This window comes from Lipophrys pholis, assembly GCF_963383615.2.
Source record: "Lipophrys pholis genome assembly, chromosome: 8".
In the NCBI taxonomy this organism is placed as follows: Eukaryota; Metazoa; Chordata; class Actinopteri; order Blenniiformes; family Blenniidae; genus Lipophrys; species Lipophrys pholis.
In genome coordinates, this window is record NC_137630.1 from 19904009 (window position 1) to 19917579 (window position 13571).

Here is a 13571-nt window from a genome sequence, read left to right on the forward strand (position 1 = left end):
GAAAGGCTGCATGTCTGCGTCTGCCCTGTTGATGACCTTTGACCTGTCCAGGGTTTACCCAATGACCAGATGTGACAGTACAGTGGTAGGGCGTTAATGCTATTTTCCGGCAGTGGTGTGTGTGTGTATATAGTAAATTGAAGATAAGAAGGTATTCTGTAGCACTACTACATATAAAGAGAGTAGACAGGTGGTGAGTTGTTTATAGTGAGTAGATAAAGGGTATTTTTTTATTGTAGCAGTGTTTATATAGTATGTGGAAGAAATATTAGTAGTAGCTATATAGTGAGTACATAGATCAGTGGTCTGAAACTCAAGCTGTGCTGGTTGCCACAGCTGATACTGTCACCCTGTGTAAAGTCGTACCAAAGAAATGCACACGCATTTCGTAAAAGTGTTTTTTCCCCCCAAATATTGTATAATGAAACAAAACTACAAAGAGTCACTTTTGATCTGTTTACACATTCTCAACTGAAGCTTTTCAATGAACCAACAAATTGATAAATAAATTGGTCCTCTCATTCGAGGTGCCAGACAACAATTATGATCATATTTACTTCACAATTGAAAAAATAAAAGTATACACAAACTTTTTGTTTGCTAATGTAATATATTTTTGGAAAACAACGGTTTCATTCACCACTATGTATTCAAACTGAGCATTTAAAAAAATATCAATTACTGAACATCTAAAATGAATGCAAGGGACTGACACAGTGAGTTGATGGAGATGGTACATACAGTTTGTACTGGTTCTGTTAAGGACCCGGCATCCATTTGTATGATGAGTAGACAGATGCTGAGGAGCAGTGATACATGCTATTTTCTCACTGTCTGTATATGAATAGTAGATGTACAATAAGTGAGCAGACAGTGACTAGTATATAAGATGTCACTTTGTAGCAGCAGTGTGTATATAGCGAGTATAAATAAGATGATATTCTGCAGCTGTTTTTCTCTCAGTGTTTTCAAATAGTATGGCAAGAGCTGCACAATATATCAAATCTATCACTTTCAACATGCAAACCAATGATCAGCATTAACAAATTAAAAAAGTTCAATCAAGACAGAAAAAGAAAAGCACAGTTTGTTTAGAAGAACAAAACTCAGTGCACAAGGTATTTTGACTTAATCTAATTAAGTGTTTGTATTGAATGCTGTGAATGCTGCTTCTAACAGACTCGGTGGGCTGATGGAGGTTAAAGGTGAACTGATTCTTTTTTTTTTTTTTTGAAGTAACGTGGTAAAAGTACTCTGGTTCAGAGGAGCAGCAGCCTGCAGCTGACTCGCTTTGCTGATGCGCATGCGCACTGGCTGAAGGCTGGGACTCCATTCCAGGCAGAGACCGAGGCTACCCGGAGCCTGAGCCCGGCATCCTGAAGCCCGAGCCCGGCATCCTGAGCCTGAGCCCGGCATCTCGTCCAGCTGCTGTCTGCTGGGAGAACTTTACCTGCGTCTCAAACAATAACCACTCGACCATGAGCGGAGATCATGGGCGCGGAGACTCTCAGGTAGTCAATAATTCATACATTTAGTGCTCAGTTTCCATCAAATGGTCGGTAATAAACGTCATAACACGGTATAACGGTGAATAAAGGTTAGGCCGGGTTGTAAGTCATCCCGTTATCCAGAGACAACTTTTGACCGAGGGGCATTGTAGGATTTCATTGTGACAGCTTTATTTCCAAGTTGAATAACCGAGCTACCGGCATTTTTAAAATTGCAATATTAAAACAATTTTTTCCCTCAATTTTCAGGTCAATTCTGGATCTAAAGGAAGCGGTAGGTCCTCTGATGATGGGGTTTTCTTTATTTACTCACATGCACTCTGGTTTCTTATTGCAGCCGCGTCTACCTGTGTGCTGTTAGTTTTTAAAGGACAGAAATGGCGTCCCAGAGACTAAGTCCCTTCTCCTACTCTCTCTTGCGGCTATTGTTCAAAAACAGGCTCTGAAATGCACACTTGCCGGCCTTCTATTCTCCATCTGATGGGTTATTCCTGCAGGGCCTGGCGTCCTGCAAATTACGCATGCGGTGGATGGGCGATATTTAGGCGCAAATGCCCCGAATTTTAGAGCCGAAAGTGGCCGAATTGAGGCTGAGGACTTAGTCTCTGCGCCATTTTCTTTTTTCTGTGGAGCAGCCAGGCGCCGATCAGTGGGCCGACAGTCTGCCGCCTTCATGGAGGCGAGAGCCGGTGGCCGGGATGCCGGGAGCCGGGAGCCGGGGGGGGGGGTGATGAGCCTGGAGCCCGGAGCCTGGAGCTCCTCTCCTCCGCCTCACCCACCGCTCACATTTATCCACTCACCTGACAGACAAAAGATTCCCCACATTGGACTTTAAAACTTCAACACAAAGTTGCATCACGTTACTGAAAACATTTTTTTTTACACAAGTGTCCCTTTTCTGTGCCACACATCCAGGACAAGGTCCCTCACTCCTGCAAAGTCTACTCTAGAGCTCTAACAAGTAATAACGGGTCAATAAGATCCATTATCAGAACATTTTTTTTTATCAATAATATAATAAATTGTTACATTGTTGAAGTAGCATTTCAGACAATCATTTCTAATTGTAATAACTGCAGTCAATAATGTAACTACACATACATATGGCTGCAATTATTGGCAATGAAATATTTTCTTTGTTCTTTTTGTGCAGTTTAAAATAGGTATAGTGGATGGGAGTGTTGTCATATTCATTCAATGAGGACACATAGTCTGCAATCTTTTTTTGTTTTATTACATTATTGGGTAGTTATTATGTTATCGGCTTTATTGCATTGAGAATGGCCAACATTATTTTGTTATTGGTTGTTACAGTGGGACAAAACCAACCTTGCAGTGGGAGCTGGTTGGGTGCGATGTGTGTTAGTGTTTTATATGACAAGGGCAGGCTGATACTGTTATTAAACTGCCATGACAGCAGGGAGCCACAAGGTGATGATGAGGCCAAATCCAGGTCCTCCTCAGGAGGGACATCACTCAGCAGGACACTTTTTAATATCAGGACTCCAGTTTAAATCATTATACACTAATTATTCATCTGGCAGCACTCAGGTGTAAAAAGCTATTTTCCATCTCAAGTGCCTTCATATTTATAGTACTGTGTAAAGGTTTATACTGCTGTAAAGGCGAACAAGCCGCAAGTGTTGAAAACCACAAAGTATAATTGCGCTACCAGTTTATTTTGGTAACCTAATGCAGATTTCAATGTGGAAAAAGCTGGATAGAAGTGCTTGTATGACCATCATTTGTTTTTAAAGCCGCATCCATTTTTCTATATTCATTTTGTTTTAGGAACTCATGTTGATGTGCTTAAAAACATCTTGTACAACTTTATGCACACAGGTCTTGTGTGCATATAGCCTGCTTTAGATCCGTCTTCCTCTCCATTTAAACCTACACAGACTACATTATTATTAATGTGGAGCCAATGAGACACTGTTGGTGTGATGAATAGTATACTATTTATTCACGTTATTCGTAATCACCTAAAACCTTTTTTCGTACATTGCTAGAAATTATGCTGTAGAGCTATCTTTAATAACTCAAGCGTGGGGGTTGACATCCATCAATATTGACCAATTAATCTTAAATAGTGTCATAAAGGATTATTATTATTATTATTATTATTATTATTATTATTATTATTATTATTATTATTAGATTTTGTGGTATTTAGTTGTTTTTTTCTTTTATTGTGCAACTTGTCAAAATTAATTCACGTATATCTTATTATACACTTTGGTCAATTCCCTGCCTACAATTAAAATTCATGTTCTCTTAGTTTGGAGCAGCCATCTTTAAAAACAACACCAATTATGTTTTCCTCTGGTCCACAAAGTGTGAAAGCACTATGCACATGTTTTCTTCATATCTTATATGAACTACAGTCAATCAGTAGAACTTTATTTGAGGATCACCTTGACTAAATGATGGGATGAAACCATTGAAACAGGAAAACCAGGTTAATAAATCCATCATACAATCTTCATTAAAATCCCTGCTGCAGATGTACCTTTTGATGCTACCAGTTATTCCAGGGTGCTTCCAACAGCTCTCGGTGTAAAGAGCAAGCGACGCCTCACCAAACTCACCAAATTTCAATCGTTAAAGAGTGCTGCCTGGCTCAAACACTGTGGAAATTTAAGTTGTGTCTCTGTTTTACGTCAGCTGGCTGTGTCTGTCTTTAGTTTTTGGAGTTTCTGCTCGTTGATTCCTGTTTTTGGTTGGCAGTAGCAGTGGAGTAGATATGGTCAGATATTCTTGTCGCTTACAACTCTGTGTGGTAGCCTTGGACCTGAGCTTATGCTTCTTCTGTCTTTCTTTGACCGACTCAAAACACCATCTGCTGGTGCAAATATGTATCGCAAAAGTAAACGCGCTTCGTTTCATTTAGGTGTTAATATGCTGAAATATTTTATATTGTACCAAAACTGTAAAAAAATAAAACCTGTACGGTGAGCACCAGAAGCTCGGAGTGTGATGGATGTGTTGTACTTTTCTTTACCTGACTTTCTCTTTGTTATGCTTCTCTGGGAACATAACTTACAGTAATTGACTGCAGGATGATGGATGCATTTACTTAAGATGCTCTGGAGTAGATTTTCTCTTCAAAGTCAGATAAACTATATGTAAACCAATAGATAAGAAGAACAAGTTCTCAGATTTTACACAGTCGACAAAATATATCTGTCCGTGCTATTTTCAATGGTGCTGAACAGGTTGTTCTCTTCTCTGGTTGGCAGATGCTCACAAGCATAGGGACAAGCACAAAGACAAGGAACATCGACACAGAGATCACAAGAAAGACAAGGAGCGAGAGAAATTGAAGCACACCAACAGGTAGGGTCACTCTTTCTTCTTTCATTTGTTGTACATCTAAACCTCCGATTGGTACCACGGGCAGACAGCAGCTTGAATCATTGTTTGAATTTTAACATATTTATTCACATTCTAACTAATGGAGCTCTACCATGTTGAACCACTCTCATAACTTCTTCACAGTGTTTGTACTTTCAATCAGAGTGGGACATTTGCAGTTGTTTCTTTTGGCCTCGTTACACTTGTGGGCTGCAGTGTAATAGCAGAGTAATGACTTTGGCTTGTTTATTTTGGCACATGCCCCCGAATCTGTCATCGTCTATGTGATGTGATCAAGTGTGTTTTGGTGGTGGCTGCTTCTTTTCTTTTCTTTTCTTTTTTTTTGTCTATCCTCTTGCACTTGATCCCTGACCTCTTTGGGTTTTTTTGTGTCAGTGAACATAAGGAGTACTCGGAGAAGAAACACAAAGACAAAGAGAAGCTGAAGCACAGCGACGGCAGCTCAGACAAGCACAGAGAGAAACACAAAGAGAAAGACAAGGACAAAGAGAAGAGGAAAGATGAAAAGGTTTGTTTGTCGCTCTCGCTGCGTCTTTTATGTGCTTTTGGTGTTTTTTTTTCCATCAAGCCTTAATGTCCCTGGAAATTTCTATGATGAAACAAGAAAAGATGAATTGTGATAGATACACAAACAGGTTCGCTTGTTTCCCATGAGTAAAAGTGTACACATTAAGCATTTATAATCACTGAAATGACAATTTTTATCCAAGAATATTTCAATCACACAATCATGTGTCATTTACGTAAGGATATAATACTGTATGATTAAAAAGAATATACTGGCCAATTTTAAGAACATTTCTCTATTTTCAGCACAAAAAGTGCCACAATTCTCACAGAATTTATGTAACAGATTGCATAAATGATATAAGCGCCACTGTGTTGTCATGTATTGTATGATTCTCAAAGAAAGTGTTGGAAAACTTGATCGCGCTCATACATCGATCAGGTGAACCGACTGGAAGGAAGTTATGTAAAACAAATCAGCAGCAGCAGCAGCAGCAGCAGCAGCAGCAGCAGCAGCAGCAGCAGCAGCAGCAGCAGCAGCAGCAGCAGCAGCAGCAGCACTATTCTCATTATTTTTTATGTAATTGCCAACAAATACAAAATTTGAAAGAAAGTGGACGACCGCTGTAAGATACTAGAAACGATCATATCGGGTGAAAATGTCGTTAAAAGAAAGTAGCTGATGCACATGTAATTTCTTTTGTTCTTCACCCCCCCTCACAGGTTCAATCGTCCCACTTAAACAAGCCTAAGAAGGAGAAAGAGAACGGCTATGTGAGGTAAACAACATCACTTTGTTTGCGTCTGAGATGATTTAAACAAAGTGAGAAGGTAGCTCCGCCTGTCAGGTCGGGTTTGTAATTTGAATGTTTTGGTTTTTGAATTTTAATTATGTTTCATCAGTTTCATAATATGAACTTCAATGTCTTCATTCTGTGACTTAGAGGCTCCAGCCCTTCAATTAAGAGCGAGCCTGAAGAAGACAATGGTTTCTACCCTGCGCCTCAAAACAACAAGAGCTCCAAACGAGAGTACGACGATGAAGAGTAGGTGTCACCGAAACCCCAAATCCCAAACGTTTGCTTCGAGTTGTGCATTTTCTTTTGGCTTGTTTGTGTGTTTGATGAGAAACTCCGCGTGTTCACAGTTGTGAATACAGACCCAAGAAAGTGAAGGTGGAGCATGACAAGAAAGCCAAGAAAAGGAAACATGAGTATGAAGAAGATGACGAGGAGGAGGTTTGTGAGCTTATAGATAGCAGCTGGCATGTTCTCCGTGCTGTAAGCATTTTGTGACGTTGAGATTTCATGTTTTGTCTCCCTTGTTTTAGGATGTCAAGCACAAGAAGAAGACAAAAGACAAAAAGGCAGCCGATGGAAAGAAAGCCAAAAAAGAGGAAGAGGAGAAATGGAAGTGGTAGGATAGTTTTGTTGGAGGAATGCCCGTTTCACCAGGAATTATTCGCTAATGCAGCACATTGTGCTGACAGGCTCTGTAGTGTTTTTCTTTCTCATGCGAGCGGCGCGATGTTGTTGTCTGTGTTAATTAGGTGGGAAGAAGAAAGATCCACCGACGGCTCCAAATGGCGCTTTCTTGAACATAAGGGCCCCGTTTTTGCACCTCCATATGAACCCTTACCTGGAAAAGTTCGATTTTATTATGACGGTGAGCCTCTTGTAATATCATGGATTAATCATTGTTCCGACGTGACTCCATTTTTATCCCATGCTCACTTGCTGTTTTTGCAGGTAAGTCTATGAAACTCAGTGCTCCTGCTGAGGAGGTGGCCACGTTTTTTGCCAAGATGTTGGATCATGAATACACCACAAAGGATATCTTCAGGAAGAATTTCTTCAAAGACTGGAGGAAGGTGAGCCGAAGAGACAGGAAGTATTCTCCAAAAACATGAGACTGGACTCTGGAAAGGGTGAGAAGTTTCTCAGGTGAACACGCTTCAGATGTCTTCTCTTTTGTTTAAGGAAATGACATCAGAGGAAAAGTCGGTGCTGACTGACTTGAATAAGTGCAACTTCAGTGAGATGAGTGAGTACTTCAAGGCCCAATCAGAAGCTCGGAAACAGATGTCAAAGGCGGAGAAACAGGTAGACCAGCGGTCACTCACGCTCTCCCCACCTCGGAAAGAGTGTGGAGTGACTCTGGTTTATTTTGACGCACTTGTAGAAAATCAAAGAGGAGAATGAGCGGCTCCTCCAGGAGTACGGTTTCTGCATCATGGACAACCACAAGGAGAGGATCGGAAACTTTCGCATCGAGCCGCCGGGCCTCTTCCGGGGCCGAGGCGACCATCCAAAGATGGGCATGCTGAAGCGCCGCATCAGACCTCAGGACATCATCATTAACTGTAGCAAGTGAGAAATGTCATTATTTCTATCGTCCGTCCATTCATCCGTCGATTCCGGAGTTTCACCACAAGGTGGCCCCGTCAGACCATGATAGGCACCAACGTGCACCCACTTGATAAGATTTGTATGTGATTCTTAAATAATGAGGTGAAAATGTGATGCCTCGTCACATTAGAAGATATTAGATATTTTCAACCACAGCCAGATGATTCACCGGCCCCTCACTTCTTTTTAAACTTCCTCTCCATCTTGTCTCTCACATTGATCTACGCTCTGATGGCAGTCAAAAGCTTTTAAACGTGTCACATCCTGAGTTGTGGAGCTTTGAGACGCCATCAGGAATACAGTACGGCCTATGTATCGCTGCTATAGACTTACACACATGCCGGCACTGTGTCAAAGGTAATCTTCCTGTTAGAGGTCGCTCTGTCTGTGTGAACAATAACACGACCCTGCAAGGACATCACAAGGCTCTAACGCTCCTCCATACACTCTTGTCTTGTAGCTGTAGTTTTCACACCATGAACTCAGCCACATTAAGCTGTCGAAACTGAATATCTAGGAGAGAATGCACATTATTCTACATAAAAACTCAAACCCGGCAGAAATCCCCTCAATGCTTTAGATTCGATGTCAAATGTTTAGTGGACCTGGCTTTTTTTTTGTAGGGACTCCAAGCACCCCAAACCTCCTCCAGGAACAAAATGGAAAGAGGTGCGCCATGACAACAAGGTCACCTGGTTAGCATCGTGGACGGAGAACATCCAGGGCTCCATCAAGTACATCATGCTGAACCCCAGCTCCCGGATCAAGGTAGCCGTGCCCTCACACCTTCAGTCTCCATTTCTATTGGTTTTCCTTTGGAAGAGAAAAAAGAAGAGTTTGTGGCTTTGTGCAGGGGGAGAAGGACTGGCAGAAGTATGAGACGGCGCGGCGTTTGAAGAAGTGTGTTGATCGAATCCGTTCCCAGTACAGAGACGACTGGAAGTCTAAGGAGATGAGGATCAGACAGAGAGCCGTGGCTTTGTATTTCATCGACAAGGTGTGTGAGTGTCGGGGGGAAAAAGCCTGTTCCTTAAGTTCACCAACATTTCAATCCTCAAAACAGTAATTTCACATTTTACATCTTTGCACTGACCGTGCTGCCATGGCGTAGCTGGCACTGCGAGCGGGGAATGAGAAGGAGGAAGGTGAGACGGCGGATACCGTCGGCTGCTGCTCGCTGCGGGTGGAGCACATCAAGCTGTACCCCAAGATGGATGAGCAGGAGTACGTGGTGGAGTTTGACTTCCTGGGAAAGGACTCCATCCGCTACTACAACAAGATTCCTGTGGAGAAAAGGGTGAGGAGCGAAGAGAGAACGAGAGGAGAGAGGCGCATAGTGTTTGTGGTTTTATGAGGGAGGTGTTGGGTGTGTATTTGACAGATTTGGAATTTAGTGTAAATGAGATAAGAAGTTTGTATGCTGTGGAGGATGTTTGCACTGGCAGGTGATCAGACACCGAAAGCTTTCCGTCAGCCTGCCTCTGAGGGGGTTCTGTTTCCTGCTATTAGAGTGTACACACACACACACACACAAAATGTTGAATTTCCAGTATCAGATTCAGAACCTTTCTCCATCAACTTGCTACATCATGACATTATATTCCCACTCAAAAAAAGTAGAAATACTCACATGAACATTTAATTTAAAACGCCTGCATTTTGGTTCATGGACCAAAACAAGACACCCCCCCCCTCTTCTGGTAGAAATGTGATGCTGCATCCAGGAAGACACTTTCTGATGACTTTGTGTTGTCGTTTCTTATCAGGTCTTTAAAAACCTCCAGTTGTTTCTTGAGAACAAGCAGCCCGAAGACGACCTCTTCGACAGGCTCAACGTGAGGAACATTTGCATTTGGTCCTTCCTGAGACTCCTTGCATTTAAAACCGCGCTTCTTTTGTGATTTTGTGTCATGCACTGTTTCCTGCAGACTTCTATCCTGAACAAGCACTTACAGGAGCTGATGGACGGACTCACAGCCAAGGTTTTCCGTACCTACAATGCATCCATCACCCTTCAACAGCAGCTTAAAGAACTAACATGTTGTGAGTCACAGAGCAGCTTTTTTGATAACTAAACAGGAATTAAATGAACGATTACAGACTTATACTTTTACTAATAATCTTTCTCCACATGCCGCAAAGGTGGGGATGAAACAAATGGTTTTGTTTGCTGTACAACCAGAATCTTCAGTCGTCTTTACTCCCATTTGTTCTGTTTCCGTGTGCAGCCGAGGATAGCATCCCGGCTCGGATCCTGTCTTATAACCGAGCTAACCGGGCAGTGGCCATTCTCTGTAACCACCAGAGAGCTCCACCAAAAACATTTGAGAAGTCCATGCAAAACCTCCAGACCAAGGTGAAGCACTCGCTTGCATTTAGTCGTATGTGTAAAGTGTAAAAAAGTTGCTTGTGGTGCGAATAGTTTTCTTTTGTCTTTTTGTGGCAGATTGATGAGAAACAGAATCAGCTTTCAGCAGCCAGGAAGCAGCTGAAGGCCGCAAAGGCCGATCACAAGGCTTCTCATGACGACAAGAGCAAAAAGTAAGAAAGCCTGAACACCGCAGGACGATTTTATCATGGACTTATTTACTGATTCTCAACCATCCAGTCAGAAACATTTTCTGTGTCTGTGTCTGCGTCTGCTCTGCTTTTCTCTCTTTCCTTCTGTTTCCTTTGTTTACGTCTTATTTCTCCTCTCTGTTTGGATCAGGACTGTGGAGGTGAAGCGTAAAGCTGTGCAGAGGATAGAAGAGCAGCTGATGAAGCTTCAGGTGCAGGCCACTGACAGGGAGGAGAACAAGCAGATTGCTCTGGGAACCTCGAAACTCAACTACCTGGATCCCCGCATCTCTGTTGCATGGTATTTATGTTGCACAGCAGGCACTTGATTATATGATTATTTAGAATCCCATTATGGTTTTGAAAAAGGTGATATTAGGCCGGCTAAAGAGGCTGGATATCTGTGCTTGGGCGAGTGTGCGCAATGGATATCTACCTTGGTGACAGAAAGGCAGGAAATGCCCTTGCATTGTAGGAAAAGGAGCAGCACAAGCAAAAAAGCTAACGGCTGCAGAAGGAAAATAAGAGGAAGAAAAGCGTGTGAGTGCCAGGAACAATGGGGTTTGTTTCTGAAAGCCAGGGAGCGTCCCCAAACAGCGGTCCTTCCTCCATGTGGGAAGTCGATGAGGAGCCGCGGCTGAATGAAGGGCCGCAGAGAAAGGGGAACAGTGGCCCACCCTCCCTAACCAATGCCCCACAGCTATTTCTGGAGAGCCTCCTCCTGCAGCACAATGGATACTGGAATGCTCCGTGCTCTGCCTGCTTGTCGGGCGAAAGGGACGGGGTCCCTGTCTACAGGGTGGTGCATGGGAACCCGAAGTAGAGTAGACGTAAGAACGCGAGTGACAGAGGTGAAGATCCAGTAACTGACGTCAAACATATTCAATCGGGAGGTTTGAAAGATGAAGAGATGACCCAAAACAGTTGTTATGTAATCACAGCGGAGTAGTGATTCCACAATTATTTCCTTGGCTAAACTCAGAATTTTTCCAATTTTCCATTTTCTAATGACAAAATAAGTTAATTAGTGATGAAACGACATTTTAGTGATGAAAACAACAGCCAGATTTCTGGTTTCAGTTCAGATTTGTTCGTTTTCTTAGAAAAGAAATCATTAGAAATGCTGTAGCAGCTGCTCCGGCAGACAAATAATTCCAACAAATAAACTGTAATACATCTATATGCACCTACCATCAAGTCTCTTGATCCTCAAGGTGATGAGACCAGATCTGGAAGCAGCTCAGAGAAGATTCTAGGGAGGAAGTCAGCTCGTCCATCAGAACGCATCAAACGCTTCTCCACACTCTCAAAAAAATGGTCTTTCAGCAAACCGACAGCGGACTGTTGTCGAGCGATGTCAAACTGAAGGCAGGACTGTTGTTGAACGAATGTGTGTAGACAGTAACACAGTCTGAGATACTGAAACAGAAACACAACATCACGTCTGCACTGAGCCTGCGTGTCTTATTTCCAAAGCCGAGATCTATGTATCTCTATCGATTCCCTATCGATTCTCTATAAATTATCTTATATATTCTCTATGGCTTCACAGAAAAAGGTTGATTGGCTTTGGAAAAAACTAAAAGGGTCCTTTTCAGATGTTTAATCTTGCAAAATGATTAAGAAGGGTCAGCATTTCCACAGCGTACGGCTGGACAAACTTGAAATGATGAACAGACTCAAAAGCCTCGTGCAGTCTGTGTGAAGAAGCTAACGTTGGGGAGATGTGATGTTGTCTGTGAGAAACATTGAATTGCATATGTGCAAGTAACTCCCAGCACAGTGTCGTCGTCTCTTTCGTCATTATTTTCTCCGATCTTACGTGTATCTCTTCCTGCAGGTGCAAAAAATACAGCATTCCTATTGAGAAGATCTACAACAAAACCCAGCGAGAGAAGTTTGCCTGGGCCATTGACATGGCTGAGAAGGACTATGAGTTTTAAACCCACGTGACGTTCAAAACCTTTTCTACGCTTTTGATTGTAAGCTGGTTTGCAGTTGATGTCAAATGATTCCACTGTGTGGTTCCCGCAGGGCTGTGAAGGAGGAGGCAGAGACTCGGCTGAAGCTGTGACGACAGGTCGATAATCATGTTGTACATACAGATTGGTCGTGTATCCCAAATCAACTTTTAAACCATTTTGAACAAGCCGCCGAAGGGCGTCTCTCTCTCTTTCTCTCTCTCTCTCTCTCTCTCTCTCTCTCTCTCTCTCTCTCTCTCTCTCTCTCTCTCTCTCGGAAATTTACAGTAGTGTGTATGTAGCTGCAGCTTTCTGCCCATGACCCTACACCTATAAACACAGTGGTATTATCTTTTGTCAGATAAAATGTACTGAAATTTGTAAGCCATCAGATTTATCGAGAAATTCTATATTGTCATAGAATAATGAATTAACAAATGTTTGTACGAGGGACTGTGAGGAAACAACCCAATATGAGGAATTTCAATACGTGACAGTCTGATGACAGTGTGGAGAGTAGAAACCTTTAGCTCACAGAATTATTAGCACACGGAATGTCATCTTTTTTTTTTTTTTTTTTTCCATTTAGCTTTAGTTCGCTGTTTATTTCAGGGATGTACATATTTTCGGTCCTTTTTAGTGACTAAATTTCAGTGTTTTTTAAAATGTGTGTTGTATGCATTGTCAACTAAAAGCTCTTCATTGCTCATATGCAACCATGGTGTGTCTGTTTCCTCAGTTTTATAATGAACAAAGTGTAACATTGAATCACGGTTACTTGAACCAGCTAAAGCGCAGCGTGTGTTTTTATGTGCCAGAGCTATAAGAAACTGTTCCTCCTGTGGCAGAAGGGTGTGGATTTACCCCCCAAAAAAGAATAATAATCACAAAATCTGTCATTGTGGCGTGCCGTTTTTGTATTGCTGTGATAAAGCAGAAAGTGTCTTTGAACTGATTTCCAAATGTGAATGGATATTCTAACTTTTAAGCATTAATATTCCTTGTTATCTGATCATTTATCACGTCACCTGATCCCAGTGGATTGAATGCTTATTGTTTTGAGCTTTGTAGTTTTCACAATAAAAACGTCAACCTTTCCTTTTTTTGTGTGTGTCTTTTAACTGTTTTGACTTTTACATGTTAAATAGAAAGAAAGAAAAACAACTGTGTTTCTGAGTAGACAAATGATTATTCTCACAGAAGTAATCACAAGAACTTAACCAAATCACAAGTAATTTTCCAACAAATAC

At 41.9% G+C, this 13571-nt stretch overlaps 1 protein-coding gene across 1 annotated transcript; it reads left to right on the plus strand.

The window, feature by feature from the left end:
• The first annotated feature begins 1330 nt into the window (after positions 1–1330).
• On the plus strand, positions 1331–13419 carry top1b (DNA topoisomerase Ib). Its single transcript, XM_080468499.1, has 21 exons — positions 1331–1511; positions 1758–1782; positions 4751–4847; positions 5262–5394; positions 6117–6172; positions 6338–6439; positions 6541–6631; positions 6724–6809; positions 6943–7058; positions 7142–7263; positions 7373–7495; positions 7575–7762; positions 8425–8569; positions 8655–8798; positions 8913–9098; positions 9568–9636; positions 9730–9844; positions 10030–10157; positions 10248–10342; positions 10512–10661; positions 12201–13419. The coding sequence occupies exons 1-21, from the start codon at positions 1479–1481 to the stop codon at positions 12301–12303; spliced, it is 2307 nt and encodes a 768-aa protein (XP_080324625.1). The 5' UTR covers positions 1331–1478; the 3' UTR covers positions 12304–13419.
• Positions 13420–13571: the final 152 nt, after the last annotated feature.